Genomic DNA, 21,898 nt, shown 5'->3' on the forward strand with positions numbered 1-21,898 from the left:
TTGGTTTGTTTTTCTTAGAATTGGAAAAAAAGCCGGGGTTTTGTGCAAGTAGTCCTTATGAATGTTATGACATTATTTTAAATGCAGTAGTTCCAGAAGAACCCTAAAAAGATTTTAATAAAGTTATTTTATAAATTAATGTATGAATTTATGCTTGGAAGGACCTTAAGGTTAGCGATATTTGGTATCTGTGCGAATATTGAACTGAACCCGTTGATAAAACTGTAAACCCATTAAATATTCTATAGGTTATTTTCGTCGTCTGTAGTTGGAAATTTCATAAGAGGTGTTGAACTGTAAAACTGTACAGCAAAAGTAACCAAAGGGTACTTCACACGATCACACTTTATGTACGTGAAGTCTAATAAAAAATGCAAAATAAAATTCCATCCGTATAACAAAAAAGAGAATAAAAATCGTATGATTTATATTTTTACCGCCTTATGCAAAACGAAGTCTACCAGATTGTTATAAAACAATATCAAAGTAAGATGGAAACAGCTGTTTCACTTTTTTGTATGTATTTACATTAAAAATACATCCCTGATCTATAGCGACCTAGATCATATTACTTGAACTGTAAAACTGTACAGCAAAAGTAACTAAAGGTTACTTCACACGATCACACTTTAGGCACGTAAAGTCTAAAGGCGGTTTGTGTTTACCAGATTGTTATAAAACAATATCAAAATAAGATGGAAACAGTTGTTTTACTTTTTTTGTATGTGTTTACATAAAAATACATTCCTGATCTAAAGCGACCTAGATCATATTACTTGGGTGATCGTGTAAAAGCGGCTTAAGAGGTGTTACCTTAAACCAAAGTAAATTAATAAAGTAGCATCACTTGAACAGCTGACTATTTTTTTTAACTATAGTTTCTATAGAAAAATAATATTAGTTGTCAAAGTTTGTTTTGAAAATTGTTAACATTGTTTATGTCGCCATTTTTAAATTGTGTTTTGCTATTTGTTAAAATTTGTGAAAAGTTGAAAAAATGAATTAAAAGTGGTTTTAAAGTAGTTTAAAAGTGTTATCAATTTTATAATATATAATAATATAATTAAATCCTTAATATTTTCAACTTAAAAGTAATATTTTATATTTAGGTTTTGTTCACTTTGTTGTTAAAAGAAATTTTCTTAAATTTTATTTTGACACATTGCTGGATTATTCCAAAAACAAAATACATGTGTTTGTTGTAGATGTTGTTGTACAACAAGAGATGTCGCTACTTTATTAATTTACTTTGCCTTAAACTGTAACAGTCTTATGCAAAAAAAAACCTTATTATGACCTTAAAGTGTACATTAGTTAACAACGACTTTTAGCTTAATAATCCATTATTAAAAAAGTATATGCAAAAACAGTATTTTAACTAAAATACATTTTACTGTTTTTTTATATTTGATGCTGGCAACACCATTATTTTATTCTGTCAATATTTTCATAATGTTGTATATGAACGATTATTAGTTCATTTGGTATTCGTGTCTAATATTATTTTTTTATGCTTTTATATAAAATAATTGTATTTAATAACATAAAAATGGGGTTGTATTTGTTTATTTAATAAAAACAACGTATAAATCAAATAAAACAACTAATGTAATAGCAAAATTATATTTTGATTAAAGAAAGTAATCGAGTAACGTTTTCTTTAAATTTGCATTGATATTTTACACATCACTAAACTATTTTATAAACAAAATTTATGTTTTTGGCAAAAAGAAAAGAAAAAATATGGAGACAATTAAATTGAGTGTATCCATATTGTTTTTTATTTATTTATTTTTTTTATAATTTATTTAAAAAATTAACACAACAATATTTTTCACAAAACGTCAACAGTTATAAATTGTAATACAATAATGACATTTGACTTTAATATAGGTTTAAAGTACGGTTGAACCATTATTAACTTTCGTATATTTAACAATGGTTTACTACAGGTATTTTAAGCTAATTATCGTTTTTGGATATACTTTTATCGAATTTAGCTTAACAACGGTTAGTAAGCATGTTGTAAGTTTTTTTGCATAAGACTGTAAAACTCTACAGCAAAAGTAACCAAAGGGTACTTCACACGATCACACTTTATGTACGTAAAGTCTAATAAAAAAGCAAAATATAACAAAAAAAGAGAAAAAAGTTATATGATTTATAATTTTCGTGTTTACACGATTGATATAAACCAAAAACAAAGTAAGATGGAAACAGCTGTTTCACTTTTTTTGTATTTGTTTACATAAAAGTACATCTCTGATCCATCCGTATGAGATGACTTCATTACATATGGCGTTTAGACGATCCCATCCGTACTTTATACAAAATTTTGACAGATCATATTATTTGGGTGATCGTGTAAAGCTGGCTTAATCACTAATTGAGATTATGGAGATGGTGGAATTCTGGATTTATTATTTTTCAGTCCTCTGCTCCTAGTCTCTTATTATGGAATAATATTAGTAAAGGAATGATCCATGAACGCAAAGCCGATATATACATAGGTCTTTAAAGGGACTTACAATATTTCTCGGAGTAGTTTCACTAAATTGAGTGTTAACCATATACTAAATGAAATTTGACGAATGAAACTTTCCTTAAACGAGTTGTAAACAATAAAACTAAACCGGCTTCCTCTTGCCAGGAAGACATCTGGCATTAAGTTGTATGTATGGCACTTGGAATTTAATAAAACTTTGCCAAACATCACGATCGTTTTCTTAAATCTATAATGACCCACTTACCTTTAAATTGTATCCGTAGTAAACAAGTAGTATGTTTGTATTATTGTTATTGTAGTCATAACCTAACCTAACATTAAGTGTAACGACTGTAATTTAAGCCATGAAAACAAAAGTAAGAAGAAATAAAGAGAAAAAACGAAAGTAATAACAAAAAACATTTTCTTGGGATGGATTTTAAAGTCATGCCATGTTACCAAGTTAAAGAAGACAAAAAGAAGAAGAAGAAAGAAACATTAAATGTTATTATGTATGAGAGATTTTGAAGAGCGCTCGACGGATCACTTGATGCATATTATATTGTTGTTTATGTAATCGTCTTTAAAAATGAAGCCAACAAAAAGTATTAACAATGTTTAAACAACAACATTGTATGTATTTTTGTGTCTTTGTGTTTTTTCTTCTTCAGCAGACAACAATTGTTATAATTATTAACAATAACAGCACTTGGGTGATTATCAACAACAACAACTACAATAACAGAAACAAAACCGTTATGTGAATAAAAGTATTAAACAAAAAACTTTAAATTATATTTGCAAAAGACATAAAACAAAAGAAATTATAAAAATGTATGTTACTGAGCAGGAAGATAAAAAAAGAAAACAATAAAATTGTAAGGAAATTACATAAAATGTCAGAGATATAAAAGGATTTAGGTTACTAATATTAAATTACATAATAAAAGCGTAATTAGAAGGGGAACCCTTTTGTTTTATATAAACAAAACATGACATTTGCACAATTAGTAAACAAGTTGTTATATACAAAAGCTGTGAAATGTAAAACACCCAAAAGCAAAAAAAAGGTAAATAAATAAAAACACAATTGCATTTAACGGTGACAAAATTTACTATTTTTTTATTATTTTTTAATGTTTTTTTTTGTTGTTTCTTTCTTTGTTTGTTTCATATTTTTATAAAAAAAAATCACTTATTAACTAAAAATAATGAAGTATTTTTTTTTGTTATTGTTAACATTAATAAAACAGAGAAAAACTATTTACAATAATAACAATGCTCCCGCTAGGAAAATGTGAAAATAAAATAGACTTTTAGCGGAGAGCGGACGACTTAAGAAGAAGATAGTTTGAAAATGGATAGTGTTTGATAGTCACTGAGTTTTGGGAACTGTTGGGAATGTGGTATGAAAATGAAAATTTGCAAAATTTTTAAAACGTAATTCCAAACCTTAAAACGTTTTGAAAACGTTTTGGAAATGAAAAAAGGTTAAAATTATTGTTTTAAAAAATTTTGCTGAAAAACGGAAAAAATTTAAGAAAATTGCTAATCATTATTATAAATATAATAATGTTTTAACATTTTCAATGTTTTGGTTAAAAAAAAACAACACAAAATTTCTTTAAATTTACACAATTAATACAAACATCAAATTCCCAGTTAATTAATGGTGTTGTTATAAGTGTTGCATTTTTTTCTGGTAATAACGGTATTTTGACGAACCTCCTTTCACGTGTTAATGGCTCGATGGTTGCTGGGGTTACTTAAATGTTGATGTCTGTTCTTTTGGTGCTTGCTGGGGTGTTGTTTTCTTTTCTTTATTTTTCTTTCGCTTTAGCGTATCCGTTTTCAGAGGCGTTTGTTAAATATTGGCGCGCGCGTTTGTCTTTTCAATTATTTGGCAGCAATTGTTTTATGATGAATTTGAAATGTAATCTACATTATGCTAAGAAAAAATAACTAACGGTTGAGCTTAGAATGGCGCACCGTAGCTACCGCTGGGTCTTGAGGGAGCACCATAAGAACCCGATGGACCACTGGGATAACCACCGAAACCACCACCGCCGCCACCACCAGCTTGTGTGCTTTGTTGGGCGAATTGAGCCACTTGGATGGCTTGACGTACACCCTCCAAATCGATGCCAACAACGCGGCCACCGCCGCCACCACCGAATGAGGGTACACCGTATTGTGGCGAGGGAGCACCATATGAACCAGAGGGAGTGCCGGGATAACCGCCGCCGCCACCACCACCACCGCCGCCGCCGGATTTGCTTTCTTCTTGCAACAAGATTTGACGCACTTGTTCCAACAGTTGAGGATCAACATTTTGGCCTTCATTGGTTTGGAAGCCACCGCTAACAGCTTGATAGCCGCCGCCGCCACCTCCCAAGCCACCACCGAAACCACCACCGAAACCACCGCCAAATCCACCGCCGCCGCCACCACCACCACCGCGCTGATAATTATAACCCGATGGAGGTTCTGCTACGACCAGTGCTGCCAAAGCAAACACCAAGAACTGCAAAGAGAAAAGAGTAATTCTATTAGCCGCCATAATCTTCTTATTTGTAATCCTTTCTTGGCAAATATCCTTTTTTTGCTTTGTGATTTTTTTTTTAAGATTTTGTTTTGTTTTTTTTTATTAACTTACCACGGAGAAGGAGTTCATAGTTGTGAGTCTTGTGTGTGTGGGGGAAAGAAGTAAAAAACTTAAATTAAAAAATAAATTTAGTTGCTTTCAAGTAGGGAACCAACGACTGAATGCCAATGAAAGGCCACAACAGCCCTCTTTATAGTCAGACAAACATCATCAATTCCACAACATAGTGCAAGAGACGACGTCAGACCTCTCAGCCACAAACGAACAACCCAACATACAACTGCAAACAGTGACAGTAAAGCTTCTCTCATTTGTTGTTGTTGCTCCACTGATCATCATGTTGTTGATGATGACTACGAACGCTAGTAAAGGCTTTAAAGATGGCAAAAAAACGTACTTTATTTTGGCTTAATATTTTACCAGCTTATTTTGTTTTAAGTTTTAGTTTCGTAGCTTTAGTTAAGAGGGGGCAATGCGTGCGTAACTTTTTTTCATATTTGGTCATAATGTTGTTCATCTTCTCTGTACTCTACGTTTTAATCGTCATTGTCAGCAGCGTCAATCTCATCTTCATGATTTTCATAATGATGAGGTTAAAATTATCTTGCACCCTCTGGTCTATACAAAATCGTTTTTCATTAAGAAATAACATTTACAACAAAAACGTTCATACATATATTTGCAGATACAACAATTTTTGTCTGATTTTTTTTCGCTTTTTTTGCCTCAAAATAAAAACAAACACCTTTTGCTGCTGCTTTCAATAGGAAGTGATTTTGTTTTGGATTTGTGTTATTTTGTTTTCGAATAGTCAATATTTGATTTAACAAACGTGATGAAAACATTTGCCCACCAACCTCCCATTAAAATGACAACTAAACTCTGACCCATCAATTAAACAAAAAACTAAATAATATTTCCTTAAAAATTTTCCAATTTTAAGATAAATATTTGAAGAATTTTGTTTAATTTTCATTTGGGAATTTTCTTTTTTTTAAGTCGAATGCATTATTATGCAACTTGTTGCAAATAGTTGTGTACATGACACATGACAACAACAAGGTGTATTTGTTGTCTTGCCGGCAGAAGACAGTGTTTCCCATAGATGTAATGTTTTCTTGTTTTTTGTTTTATTTGCTTTCTCAAGCAGCTTCTTTTTTATTTAAGTTTTTCATTAAAATGCGAATAATTTGCCGCTTAAAACCACAAATCCCGAATAAGTAATGTATTTGTAAATATACAATTTGAAAGTTTCTGTGGTTTCTTTAAACAATATAAGTATACGAGTATAAAATTAATAATTTAGATATTAAGCTTTAATTAAAAATGAACTAAATTGATGTTATTTACATAAATCATATCAAAATTTCCAAATCACTGAGAATCGTCAACACCTATTCCTTGATAGCACCATGGAATAATCCATAGTTTTATAAGCACTTTCGTACATGATGGGCAGGCATTTACCCCATGTCTATATTAGACAAATATTTATTATGCTAAACGTCAAATTGTTATCATGATAAAAAATTAGCAGGTACAGACGGCACTTATTAGCGTTATAACGTCGTTATGACAGTGTTGTCTAAACAATTGTTTAGACAACGTTGTCTTGATAACAAACGTCATTTTATTGTTAAATTTGGTTAGAATTTTGTTTTTGTGCAATTAAAATTTATTTTTAACATAAGTTTTCGTGAAATTAGTATTTATTTACAAAATTTGCATTTAATTTCGATTGTTTTTATAAAATATAGCGTTATTTCAATAAAATTATCTGTGAGTTGTCGTGATAAAATTAGCATTTTGTTACCCTATGCATTAACATAAACAAAAAACGTCTGCCGACGTTTTGTCCATTGCCGTGATAAATATTTGTCTAATATAGACACGGGGTTAAAAGTACTGACATAACCCGCAAAACAGCGGTAGTTTTGCAGGTAGGGTAACACCGACAAATACTGATGAAAATCAGAGTCGGCATTACCAAAAATAAAGACGTGTAACGGCTTATAGTTTCTCGATGGCGCTCATAATTGTGATCAAATATGATCATTGTCATTAAACTGTATTTAAGGAGTTAAAAAACTCTGGTCCCTCATTAGAATAGAAATCAGTTAAACCCAAAATAGAACTCTTTTCAAATAACGATTGATGTCCTTTCCCCAACTCTGGGGAATGAACTAACACAACAACAACAGGAATTATTCAAGCTTCAGAATAAGGCAAAAAATAAGCAAAAAACTCGACGATTAGGAGGGACCAGGAAAACGATTAAGATCTCTGGATCAAAATGGATTCAGAATCAAAACTAATTAATTTAAGTGATCCCTCGATGGGATCTCAAAAAACTAATACAAGATAAATAGTTTCTATTCTATCTCTTACTCCCTTATTGGTATGTTTTCCACATCCAAAATTATTCATGAATGCCAGACGTTTCTCCATAAGATGGCGAGACATTCAAACATCACCCTAATTTGGAAAAAGGGACACGGGATTTCGTATGACAATAGTACTGCTAACTCCTTGACAAGAGCTGGCACTGGAAATAGATCAGTTTTGCGGTATTTCTTTACTTGCAATAAAGAAGCAGATCACTGAAAACTGCATTGCTCGCTACAAATGGTCACGTGAGCACACGTGCTTAACATCTAGAACGATGTGGCCATAAATGGATCCACACAGGTCTATATATCTTCTTGGTCTTCAAAGACCGCAACTAAGTAGGCTGATATCGGTTATCACTGGCCACTGTAAATTTGGTAACCATGATGATGAATATGATCTTCTCTGCGATTGTCCTGCTTTGGCGGAGGACAGATTTCGGACACTTGGATCGACATACTTTGGTGATCTGTCCGATTTGTCAAATATTCAATTAGAACGTCTTATGTAATTCATTAATCTGTCAAAATGGGTGTGATCTTACTTTTATTCTTACTTTCTCTTTGCCACTGCTTTTTTTCAACTCATTCCTATCTCTCTCATTCTTTTCATATGGTATTATTACAAAGAGATCAACATGGATCCAAGTAAAGCAGCGAAACGTCTACCTGTGATAACCTAACCAAACTATCTCCTACTCTATTACATAATATTCTTACTGAACTATTCAGTCAAACTTGTAATCATATCCAAGTAGTTCAGAGCAGCAGACAAAGAAAGCAATTATTAGAAAATGTCCATTAAATGTCATTTCAACTTCGGGAGCAAACGCCACAATAGGCTACCAATCAATCCAAACACAGCATATCAGTGAGGCTGATACTACACACATAAAAATCCAATTTCTGGAAAAGAGTTAAGGTTGCCGGAGAGTTTCCTAGTCTAAGTGTGTCTCTTACTAAAACATCCTCAAATCGCTTATTCTCTCGCAATAGCTTTGGCAGGTTTATAGTCTACCGGAACTACATATAAACTGTTGATGATCAACTGTATCCTCGGCTTTTCCTTGAAATGATTTGATATGGGGTCGAATCGGTATGTCCTTACTAATCAGTTGGTTGAGGTTCTTTCGGCATCTACGTAGCGGCTGTGGTTTAAACAAAAATTCGTGGAATGAGTAACTATGGGACTATGTGTTGGGAATGACTGGGTGTTCAATGTATATAATACAGAATGAATTAACCTAGAATGAGTGTGTCAGATGAGTGTCTCAGATGAATGAGAAGTGTGTTGGGTTTAATGGTGATGGATGAAAGGTTTCTTATATAAGTGATATCATCGAATTTTCCTTTCTACTTAGTCCAGGTATGTAATTAGTGTTTACTCTGTTCATAACAAATTTGCAACAGAGTGCTCTCTATGAAGTCTTTGGATTCTTTGATGTTTCAGTTTACCGAATACGTCTCTAGGTTAACCATAATGAGTCTTAACCTGTGGATAAAAAAGTGCCATCATAAAATATTGCCTCCAACAAGTAAAGCATTTCGACATCTTTACCACCTTAAAGTAGCCTTTCAAAAGATGCAAATGTCATTCCCTTCACTTCTTTTAGAGTTGGATCCATTCTTAAAAGAAAAAACTTTCAAAACGAAATCCCCTACAATTTTATGTTTCCAAAGGCCTCATCCTTTGGCATAACCGCGAAATTTTGGGCCCACTTGTTTACCATAAGTTCCGCTGGTACGTACCAGCATAATGGTAGTAATAAGCACAGAAATGTCCATAATCTTTACAATAACGTTATAATAAGGGGATTTGTCAAGTATCTACCTTCTACCAAACAAGTGCTCACTTATGCATTAGAATAGTGAAACGGGAGGGGAAGAAAGACACAAATTGTAAATAAGATTTTCGAAAACAGAATGTACTACAACCATAAGTCCCTGTTATGTAGGAAATTTTGTTGCTGATCAATCTTGAGAGAGTCATAAAGCCAATTTAAAGAAATACAAATGTAAAAACTAGTCTCTAACATCGTTTAGAGAGAATTCAGTTAAGAATCCCTGCAATTTCATGCAACCGTATTTTTGGCAATTGTTTGAGTATAAATTTTCTTACTGGTAACCGGTATCGTTAGGTAGCATCTGCCTCAAAGGCTAATTGTACTCGTAATATTGCATCTTTTAGTAAAAGTTGTATTTTTTTCGAAAAGAAGTATAAATTTACATGTACTAACTGTAAGTATGTAAATTTATATGTTTGTGCGATTGTAGTTATGTAAAAATAATAAAAACATTATTTATTAGTTATGACCATTAGTTTTGTGGTATGAAATAAGTTTGGAAATTGTCATCATCACTCTCTTAAAGTGTTCAACATGGAGTTTTTTCTTTTTTTTCAAAAATTCATTAATAAATAATATTGCGTTGCGAGTTAAGTCGAGACGCGCAAATGTGTTTCACATAACAAATTTGACCAGTACGTTGGCGTTAAGTTTTAGAAGTTGTACGTTTATGTGAAATTGTTATCTATTACAGACTGGATTGTCTAAATTGTAAATTTAAAAATTACATACTTTCATTATTCATTTATTTAAATTGATGAAAATTTAGAGATGAATACATTAACATCTACAATATATGTATGTGAAAATGTAAAAAGCCATTAGTTTAAGTGTCAATGACTTTTATTTTAACCTTAACCTCCTTTTTTTAAAATAAAACAAACCTAATTAATTGAAAAATCTTCCACTAATTTTAATGGTTTTACATCACTCTTCATGCCCACTAAATCACTGATGTAATAAAAAATCATTTAACATTTTTCTAATTAAACTTATTCGCGTTAAATTGTATTAGATTTCATTGAAAAAATTACAAACTATCTGTATTTATTATGTTTAGTAAGGAGTTTACAACACTTTTAATTAATTTTAATTAACACAAAGATTTACACTAACAACTACAAATTTCTAAAAATTTTTAAACATATAATGTAATAGAAATATGCTATTATCCACATGGCTTTATGTTGGTCCTTTAAATGGAGTAATTTTCACAAAAAACTACCTGAAGCGTAAATATGTTAGAAGCGCAAACTAAAACCAATAAGAGAGTAATATTCGGTTAAGCCGACTTTTAAATAGACACTATTAAAGTATTAACCCTTAAATAAATATAACTAGACCCGTTTCTAGGTTAGAGTTCCCGATATGCGACATTGCAGGTCTGTGTAATAGGGCAAATAGACTAAACTGTTAGTGTCACTTGCTATTTTGATGCGTTTTAAATCTATCTATCTATCTATCTATCTATCTATCTATCTATCTATCTATCTATCTATCTATCTATCTATCTATCTATCTATCTATATCTATCTATCTATATATCTATCTATATATCTATTTATATATCTATCTATCTATCTATCTATCTATCTATCTATCTATCTATCTATCTATCTATCTATCTATCTATCTATCTATCTATCTATATATCTATCTATCTATCTATCTATCTATCTATCTATCTATCTATCTATCTATCTATCTATCTATCTATCTATCTATCTATCTATCTATCTATCTATCTATCTATCTATCTATCTATCTATCTATCTATCTATCAATCTATCTATGTTTGTACCTGATATGAGACTAAACTTGAATCGAGTGAAATTTTCACTGTGTGTTCCTAGAAGGAACAATAGGCTCCTTTTTGTTTTTAAATTTCAAGTGAGCGAAATGCCACGGCCACATAAAGAAAATAGTGGGCGGATTACCATTAGGGGGCGTGGCACCACCAATATAAATGAAGTACAAAAATTCGCATATCTGAGAAACTATAAGAGCTAGATTCTTCAAATTCTACATAATGAACTTTGACATTCATATGAACATTTAGAGAATGACGGTCGGACTTTCAAAGGGGTCTTGGCATTAAAATTACATTAAAATCTTAATAAACATCCGGAAAAATTAGCGAATTTTAACAAATACTACATCTGGAAAACTATCACAGTTAGAATTTTTCTTTATTTTGCTTTTAGGATAGCGTTGCACTTTGGGTATAGCTAGTTTAACTATATTTCTAAATATGTATATGAGCTGTTACTTTCTAGGTCAAGAGTCCAAATGCAATGGAAACATCATAATGGCTGACAAAATCTTTGTATGTATATCGCTCATTTACTTCAAGACTATGCAACTAAAAGTGGAATTTTCTACCCAACAGAAACCACCCAAAGTACCAAACTTTAAATAAATCACTAGTCAATCGCGGAATATATTTTAACCCATAATGCATAATATAAGTTTAAACACTAGTTAAATTTGTGTAGCGTTAAAAAACCTGTTAAAATTTTAACTTTAAAATAAATAAATAAAAAACCCTTAATAACAATAAAATATGAAAACATTAACAGCCGCCTCATATTCCATGATAATCGTGCATTATAGTTAAAAAAGAAACATCTTTCATTTTTCATAAATTTCGACAAAAAAAATCATGAACAATGTCGTTAAACATAAAGAAGATCTATTATAAAATATATTATATACAAACCTATAGTAAAAATGCGGGTAAACTTAATGGTTGAATGATGGATACGAGTATTTTAAGGGCGAGGTCGTTTATGTTGTCTTAGGCTGTTTTCGATTGTTGTTGCTGGTTGTTTTTTCTATAACTATATATAAATATCATGTTGAAGGACTTACAAGTGTTTGCAGTTGTTTGGAGTTTTGTAAAATAATAAAAATAACTCTACTATAGCAAAAAAAAAAGAAATACAAATATAAAAGAAATCTACTTAAAGCTTGAACTTGCCACTTGACATCAATGACAGATTTATGAAATGAATGTAAAAGAAGAAGAAGTAAATATTTTACATTCCCCTGATGCATAAAACGGGTTCCGAATAATTAATGAAAACTGTGTTCACAGTGAGGTCGGGATGTGTTAAAAGTTGTGCACATCCCGACTGAAAGTCTTTACAGTTGGAAATATTTCTACAACTACGATTAGGTCTTTGTCTGAGCAAATCCACTCCGAAGTTCCTAAGCCAATTGTGACAACGAACAAGTTTTCTTCGTTAATACGTTGGTGCTACATCATCTGAGATTAAGCAACTCAACACCCAGGAAGTCATCAGGCCATTGGTGAATAATCGGCAATGAAAGAGCGAATGTACTTGAAATTCAAAATCTAAAACTGCTCTATGCTACGAGGATGGAATTTAAATTTTAAAACATGGGCGGTAGAATCTCATTCAGCCTCTTGAAATTAACAGCACGTGGGACCACAAATATCCTATGGAGTTATTCGAACTAGATAAAGACAAACGGCCAAATAATTTTGGCGCTTAGGTAATACTTTGTATTCGGCGAGACCAAAAAAAGATCCTATCTCTAATGAGTTACAGAAATCTGGCCAGATCATCATAGAGAACCTCCAACTAATTGGTTTAAAGCGAACATTGACCGAAAACCCGCCACCACAAACAGTAGAAATTGAACATATCTTTGCTCATCAAAGATCGGTGTATAATTTTCTAATTCGTATTATTTGATCAGATGGTGTGACGTTATGGAATGTGTCTGAATTGTTAAGGTTTTCGCCGCGATATTGAAATTTTCAGTTCGTTAGAGTTTAGTCTTCCATTCATCGATTGATTAACATTTCGAAGTTTAGTTCTCAAAATATTTCCGAATATATTTCAGTTGGAAAAGAATCTGAATTAAGAAGACTTATTAAACTAATATTAGTTTTTCTTTTCTAGTTATTAACAACATTGGCTTCCACTTAATCTAAACGTAATGTTACCACAAGGTTATAGACTTCATATTAAAAAACTGTAATACCCCATTCACATGATGCAATTATTCGTAATTCACGGTCTCATTCAACCCCCAATTTCCTACTGAATTACATGATTTGCCATACAAATTATCTGCTGCGAATTAAACCAGCTGTACGTAATTCAGTTTGAATTACCTTATGAATTACGAACGAATGACTGTCATCTCTAATTTTTATCGAGTATTTATCAAAATCAGCTGTTTTTTCATTGGTTGGATACAAATACAATAATTAGAAAATATATAACTTAATTTGTTGAAATAATGTAACAAACGTATTTTTGTATCATACACACACTATTACACACTATGTAATGAATAAAGAAAAAGAATATGGCGATGAACTGTCAAAATAAATTACGAATTTGTCGTAAAAATGGGTTAATTGGCTATCGTCATTCAGAGGCCGAATTAAGTATTTCAACTGATCGTGGAAATATGGTATATTGGAGCTTGTGATTATAAGGAATCCTTGACTAAGTATTTATACCCTACACCACTTTAGTGGGGAGGGTATATTGGGTTTGTGCTGATGTTTGTAACATACAAATATTCGTTCTATACCCACCTTAGAATCATTTTCGGTGCTATTAATTAAGCTATGTCTGTCCATCCGTCCGTCTGGCTGGCTGGTACAGGCCGCAATTTTTAAGATAATTAGGATGATTTGGCACACACGCTTCTTTTGGACCAAGGACGAAGCCTATTGAAAATGGTTAAAATCGGCCCATTGTTTCGACTGGCCCCCATACAACCGTACCCCCCAAATAGGGCCTTTTGGCTTATAATTAATTTAAATGATCTAATGATATTGAAGAACACTTAACTTCCCCTACCAAAATTTTTAAAGATAGGGCCATATTTTGCCTTACTCTCCTTTGAGCCCTCTTGTAAAAAATCTCTTTTTTTAATAAAAATATTCCGAAATAAAGTTAATAAACAAACTAAATGCTTTGTTTTTTAAATAATCCCCATTTTTAACATACATACTGACTGGTGTAGGGTATTATATGGTCGGCTACGTCCGACTATACATTCATACTTGCTTTTTTTGGAATAGAAAAGGATTTTTAAAATGTCAAGACCCCATTACATATCATAGGCTTTCTTCCAATAATAAAAACCCACAATCGATTAAAATTGTAAAAGAAGAGTGTATCAATTCGGTCTGTGCCGGTTAAACTACTTCAACAACATATTAATTCTAACCCCTGAGATTCTGATCTTTATTATGTTGTCTATCAAGATCGTTGTTCTTGAATATATTCTAACTTAAATGACCTTCCCGGACGTTATGTCTTACAGAATATAAAATATTGCTCACTTGAACCTTTTGAACGGATCTAAGTCTACAATACTAAACATATTTTCCGTCTTACGGAATGAAAATCAATGTAAAAAAGATTCTGAAGTTTAAATGCAAATTTTTTAAATACAATTTGCAAAATCTGCATAATATTAATATTATTTGATTAAAATTATGCAAAATTGTAATTTAATGTCGTCTATTAAAAGATCTAAAATTAGGTTACGTGCAAAACTACAAAATCACGATGCTACCAAATAACCAACTAACGGACACACTAACATGTGTAAAAGCAATCCAATCCATTGTAGCAAAAAGAAGTGCAAACAAAAATGTATGTTTTTTTCGAACCCAAGCTCATCTATAAATTGTTGCAATGATGTACAAAACGTCTGCATGTAAAAGAAAGATTTGGGTGTAAAAAAGTCATAATGTTGCTTGCTTGCTTGCAACTCAGTTAGTTGACTGTAAGTGCTCGTAATAATAACGATGAGCTTGCAGTTAATAGTTTTGGAAGAAAAAAGAAGCAATAAAAAACAATTACGTAATGTCCTCATAGCTGAAAGTTTTTGTCTTTTCATTATTTTATTTTTTTTTTTTACTTTTGGGAGAAAATAATCATCAGTTGCATTAAAGAGATACATACAATAAAATACCAAAAACAAACCAAACTAAACAACACATTGTAATAAAAAGGCAACAAACCAAAAATATAAAAATTAAATAAATTGTATGTACCTAGTACTTTGAACAAAAAAAAAAAACTCGAACTAAAACAAAAAATAAATAAAATAAAATTTAAAATAAAAATGCATCTACAAGTGAGTAGAGATACATTTCCTTGTTACTTTTGCACTCGAAAATTTTATTAGGCACAAACTCAAACACACTCCGAACCAAGAAATATCACAAAAAAAACAAGTTTTACCACACAAAAAAAGACATCTTCAAACTTTAGGTTAAATTGTAAATATATTAAACAAACAGTGGAGCAAACCGACTTTGTAAATCCTTTTTTTTTAATACACAGAAAAGAAAACTGAACTCAGATATATAGCAAATGAATAAATTATTATTTTACTTTAAGACATAAATGATTTTATATAGTTGTGTTCGCTATCTCAAATATGTTCAAAATCGGTTTCCGTTATGAATCAGCTGATTCGTTTTTGACTTAAGGAAACCTGTGAAGGTCGCTAGTTTAAAGGTATAATTCCCGTTGAGTTTTTGTACGAAAAAAATTAATCTATTGATAATTCCTGAAACGAACAAACTTAGCTTCGGTCCAAACACTTTTCTTGGGAAATTAACACGTAGTTTCTGAAACAGAAGTTTCCATGTGTAGACATTAAGGAAACTTTAAAAGATAATTTTGAAAAATTTTTTTAACTTGAGTTTCCGTGTGTAGACCGGCACTTACTGAATCTTAAGGTAATGACTTTTATTGTGTTTGAAAACTAACTAACTAGCTAACTAACTAACCAATTAATTTACAAACTTACTAACTAATTACCTAACAAACTAATTTACCAACTAATTAACTAACGAACTAACTAATTAACTAACTAACTAACCAACCAACCAACTAACTAACTAACCAACTAACTAACTAACTTACATGGACAGCTAAAGTGGTGTAGGGTAGAATAGAATTAATCTATATATATAAAAGAGTAGCGTTACTGACTGACTGATTCATCATCGCACAGCCCAAACGGCTGAACCTAGAATCATGAAATTTTTTGTGTTTTTGGTCATGTAGATCCACTAAGGAGGGATTTTTGGAAATTTATACATTTACGGGTTAAAAGGGGAAAAACGGGTAAAACAGGTTTTCTTAATTTTCTTACATAATATTAGCGATACAATAAAAATTTTAAATGCACCTGTATCTACTCTTAAAGTGAGCAGATGGGTGTCTGGTACTTTTTTGAAATTCGTACTTTTAAGGGGTAAAAATGTGTAACAAAAGTGATTTTGGTACATTTTTTGGCCCTTTATAACTTTTGAACTAATTGACATAATCATTTGGAATATTTTGGATACATCTCTCATAATTATGGGACACCTGTTTCGTACTTTTTTAAAATTCAGTCCTTTTTGGGTGTAAAAGGGAGAAAACTGTATTTATGGTACTTTTTTTGCACATTAAGACAACTTTTTCGGTTTAATGAATTATTCCTATTAAATTAAGGACTAACTCTGTAATATTTATTGTAATAAAATGTCTCCTATTTCACTGGGGGAAAAGTACCCAAAAAAAAACGGAAATTTAATTTTATTCAAACTCATTGGGCCATTTTTTAAAAAATATGAAAAAAGAAGTTTATTTACTCATATAATATAAGCTATTGGTATATTAATATTATTTTGGAATTTGAATACTTAAGATATATAGGACCAAATTCAAGTAAATAGTTTGGTACTTTTTGAAAGCACTATTTTTCTGGAACAAATGAATGCAGATTTGAATCGTTTGAGTTTTATCTGTGATACATATATTCCACTTAGGTAAATTTTTTTTTTAATTTTTGGTACTGTTTCTTTATTCAAATGATACTCTTTGTATGTTCTTTAATATAAACTAAAAACACATGGTCATTAAACATACACAGTCCTCACTGAATAAGATTCTTTAAGAACTTTTTAGTACTTTTTATCTCATAAATTGTACTTTTTTAATTTTCTAAAATATTCAACCTAGGAACATAAATTATAACTTGACTGAATAATATTCTGTAAGTTGGGACTATTTGGTACATTTCTATTCTTTAAATTGTACGTTTTTATAATTAACCGGAACACACACAGTTATTAAATGAGGATTTATTAAGAGAAAGGGACTGAAAGGGACTTTTGGTACTTTTTCATTCATCAAATTATATTTTTTGAATTGTATATAATATTAAACACAGAAACATAAATTTTTTTATTAAATGATAATCTAATAAAGGTATTTTATAGTACTTCAAATATTACTTTCAAAATTTTCTATAATGGAAGCTAAATGAATGAAACTAAACATACAAGCTTCTTACTGAATGCGAATATAATATTCACTTGATATTGTACGTATAAAACTAAAACAGTAAAAAATGTTAATCAATTTTAATTTTCTATAATAGTAAACAAAATTTTGTATGTATTTTATTTAAGTTAGGGTAGCGAAGCACCCAGGGTATGTTAGTTTTTAATAAGATGGCTTCAACAAAATATTTGGCTCGGAAAATTATTCTAAATCTGTAAGTTATTGAAATTTATATTTTTGAAATGAATTTTCTGCAAAGTAGCCGATTATAAAGTAAATGATCCGTAAGACTTTTAAAAAATGAATCTAAATGGAGCTATAAAGATACATAGATAGGTAAGAGAGATATAGTCTTTATATAAGCCTTAAATATATCCTGTGTTCGACTCCAATAAATAGGGAAGAGGGGCAATGAATCAATGAAGGTGAGGTGTACATAAATGTAGTATTAATCATACAAAAGAAAATAATGTGAATGACATTTTCTGCTTACATGCATCAGAATGGGAATGTTGTTGTTACCAACGTTATGACAAACTGAAAAATACTTTTCCAATCTACAATATGATGTTGGTTTAAACTTTTAAGATAACAAGAAAGGGAGAAAATACTGCTTTGTGAGTAGTGGTTGATTATGGTGGTGCATCATCGTCAGCATCATCTACCTTCAGCAAAGAGCTTTATTTATTTATTTTTTTTATATTCATTTAGCCAGTCATTTTACATAAGACACTTGTGACTCCAAAACAGCACTAAAATCATCATTTGATCGTCATGGCATGTGGACGACGGGTTAGTGCAAGCGGTTTTTTATTATTATTTTATTTTTTTTAGTTTTTTATTATTTCTCTGTGCGCCTGCAACTTCATTGAAAATGCAAAACGCAACGATGCCTGAGTTATGTTTTCTTGTAGTTTATTTTTTGTGATTTTTTTTGGTTGTGTTTTTTTTTCATACAATAGTATTTAACACATTCGTTAAACAGCAAATTCATGGGAAAAAATGGGTTTGATAATTGAGATTAAGTTATTTTTTTCAAAACTAAACATAACTTGAATTTTAATTAATTTATGCGTACTTTATCTAGACGAATTTGCACTGGATTTTGTTATTGTACTTAAGAAACAAGAAACAAAAAGGCATAATTATTTTATTACTTCGTATTTGCAGCTAAAATTGGGTAATATTTGCAAATATGAAATAGAAAATTAACATAACAGGGGAATCAAAAACATGATTTAAAAGGTTCTAAGCTTTTTCCTATTTAAATTAATAAAGAAAGAAATGTATGTCCATTAGCATACTTTTTTTTAATTTCCCCACTGTATGATGCAGAACGTCCACGTTTAAGAAATGAAATATTAAGAAAATAAGCATAATTATCTAGTTGCTTAATTTAAGTAATTGCTTACTGTAGTAACTTACTTTTGTTAAATTTATCGCCTATCATTAAATATTAAATTGAACTAATTTTATGTTTTAGTTTTAAAATAAACTCATAATATAGTAATTAACTGAATGAAAACTCACGCTTTGAAGTAATTAAGATAATAAAACCAATTAAAAAATATTGTAAAATAACATGAAGAAATTTAAATGTAGTACAGGGTAAAGCAATTGTTGGGTAAACATTGTTAAGCTCATCGACAAGCGGGTTAACTAACTAACTAATTAACTAACTAACTAACAAACTAACTAACTATATAACAAACTAACTAACTAATTAACTAACTAACTAACTAACTAACTAACTAACTAACTAACTAACTAACTAACTAACTAACTAACTAACTAACTAATTAACTAACTAACAAACTTACTATCTATCTATCTATCTATCTATCTATCTATCTATCTATCTATCTATCTATCTATCTATCTATCTATCTATCTATCTATCTATCTATCTATCTATCTATCTATCTTTCTATCTATCTATCTATCTATCTATCTATCTATCTATCTATCTATCTATCTATCTATCTAACTAACTAACTAACAATCTAACTAACGAAGAAACTAACTAACTAAGTAACTGAGTAACTAACTAACTAACAATCTAACAAACTAACTAACGAAGTAACTAACTAACTAACTAACTAACTAACTTACTAACTAACTAACTAACTAACTAACTAACTAACTAACTAACTAACTAACTAACTAACTAACTAACTAACTAACTAACTAACTTACTAGCTAACTAACTAACTAACTAACATTTAATTTTTTTCCAGTAAAAGGTTGATTCCTCAATTATTTTAAAGTCGATTAAAATGAATCCTTGTCAGAGGCTAAGGAAGTGGACCGATACTAGCCATTTCGAATACAAGCCTTATCAATAGATAATATTTATACAAATTTTCAGTGCAAATAGACATGGCGTCGTGTTAGAATTTTTATACGATCCGGAATATAGTTATATACTTTTGTGGCTCTATCTATGATAAATAACTTAAAGAAGTAGTTGATAGTAAAGGAATATAAATGTAAGGATGTTAAATTTATATGAACTACAACTACATTCCAGGACGTTTTTAAAACCGGTAAGTACAAAAATAAGCAGTTATTCAATCAAAAAGTTAGTACTTGGTTCAAATATTATTTTCCTATATATCGTGTAAGCAAAAATGTTGCATTAATTAATATTAATTACTTCAAAACTTATGCTAATAAACTTATTTCTATTTAACATCTTCTGGAGAAAATTATCTTTATGTTATCAAGATATTCCCTTTATTTAAAAAGAAATGTAAACCCGTACCAAAACCTGTATAAAGCAAGCAAAAGACTGTGAAGACCCAAAAAAAAAACAACAAAAAAACTTAATAATGATTAGTGGAACCAAATTATATGTTCGTTTGTGAGGTGAATTTTAAAGAGTTACGGTAATTTGTTTTCAGTCTTGCTAAATTATGCGAAATTTAATTTAATGTAATTTAATTTATTTCTATTATTTGGATGCGCTATTTTCTAGACAAAGAGGGGCGGGGAAGTGAAACGATTAACTTATAGGCAAAACATGAATTGAAACTAAAACTACTACTGTGTAATTATCTGGCTCAATTGTAATCGTTAACACGTAGAGTAGGTCAGTGTAGCTTCAGCAGAAGGCGGTACTGGTGACGTACTACATATTTAATGGTTTATTATCTATTTCTATTAAAATTATATTAACAACAATGTTTGTTTACAAAATGTTTACAATTTGTTTTCTTTAGTTTCTTTGTTTTCGTTTTATACTTCTACAGATTTTTTTTTTTTTGCAAAAAAAAAGAAACAAATCTAAAAATAATTGGCAAATTTATATTTCAATATTTTAACATGTTACGCAGTTCAAATTTAAGTTTGAAACAAGTTGCATTAAACTACATTGTAAAGATTCAAATCAGATCTTTTGTGTTTTTTTAATGTATTTATGAACTTGGCTCAAAGCGTGATCGGTTAAATGTACAAAAAAACCCCGCGTTTCATTTAATATTCTTCTATTAATGCACATTAACACATTATGTACATATTTCATTAGACCTTCATGATTAATTTTGAAATTTGAAATATAACATGCAGTTTTACAAGGTTCAAAAGGTTATTAGTTTTGGGTTAAATTTGTGAAAATTTTTTACACCTCATTAAAATAAAAATGTAATTAATTAATCTATAAAAAAAATGAACAAACTGTCAGTTTGTTAAAAGAGATTTAATTAACTAACGTTTTATTATTAATTTCACCACCTTGAAAAACATAATTATGATATAATGATTTAAGTTGTTAATTTTAACTTTATTACGATTAATGTGCAATTTATTTTATCATAAAACATTATCAGCAATGTATATAAATAAAACATAAAGTATGTATGTACTTATTTAATTTGTTTTAATTTTGCTATTCGCGTATTTTAGTTTTGACGTCTGTCTTTAGTATTTATTTAGATACAATGTTATACGAGTACTTATATATTATTTGCACATCATAATATAACAGTATAATTAAAACACCTTATATACATACATTTCTAAATATAACTTTCGCCAGATTACGAATTTATGTTACTCTATCTGTGTCCATGTATTATTAGACTGCATCCAAATAGTTTGGAGACGAAAACTTACTTATAAAAATAATGGTATCTATCTATCTATCTATCTATCTATCTATCTATCTATCTATCTATCTATCTATCTATCTATCTATCTATCTATCTATCTATCTATCTATCTATCTATCTATC

At 30.1% G+C, this 21,898-nt stretch overlaps 2 protein-coding genes and 1 long non-coding RNA gene across 3 annotated transcripts in view; all 3 read right to left on the minus strand.

Moving 5' to 3' along the window:
* On the minus strand, positions 1–414 carry LOC124419695. Its single transcript, XR_006940762.1, has 2 exons — positions 165–414; positions 1–103 (listed from the first exon to the last, which is right to left on the minus strand). It is a non-coding gene; the product is annotated as an uncharacterized LOC124419695 (long non-coding RNA).
* Positions 415–4,104: 3,690 nt separating this feature from the next.
* Positions 4,105–5,302, minus strand: LOC111686887 (ATP-dependent RNA helicase A). The gene is made up of 2 exons (XM_023449281.2): positions 5,142–5,302; positions 4,105–5,009 (listed from the first exon to the last, which is right to left on the minus strand). The coding sequence occupies exons 1-2, from the start codon at positions 5,157–5,159 to the stop codon at positions 4,461–4,463; spliced, it is 567 nt and encodes a 188-aa protein (XP_023305049.1). The 5' UTR covers positions 5,160–5,302; the 3' UTR covers positions 4,105–4,460.
* Positions 5,303–20,515: 15,213 nt separating this feature from the next.
* The window catches only part of LOC124419274 (protein pygopus-like), a 2,789-nt gene continuing 1,406 nt past the window's right edge, over positions 20,516–21,898 (minus strand). The window contains exon 2 of the mRNA XM_046947910.1: positions 20,516–20,574. Within this exon, the coding sequence (XP_046803866.1) occupies positions 20,516–20,574 (59 nt within the window). The remainder of the gene's footprint in view (positions 20,575–21,898) is intronic.

Source organism: Lucilia cuprina, chromosome 4 (assembly GCF_022045245.1).
Source record: "Lucilia cuprina isolate Lc7/37 chromosome 4, ASM2204524v1, whole genome shotgun sequence".
NCBI classification, from domain to species: Eukaryota; Metazoa; Arthropoda; class Insecta; order Diptera; family Calliphoridae; genus Lucilia; species Lucilia cuprina.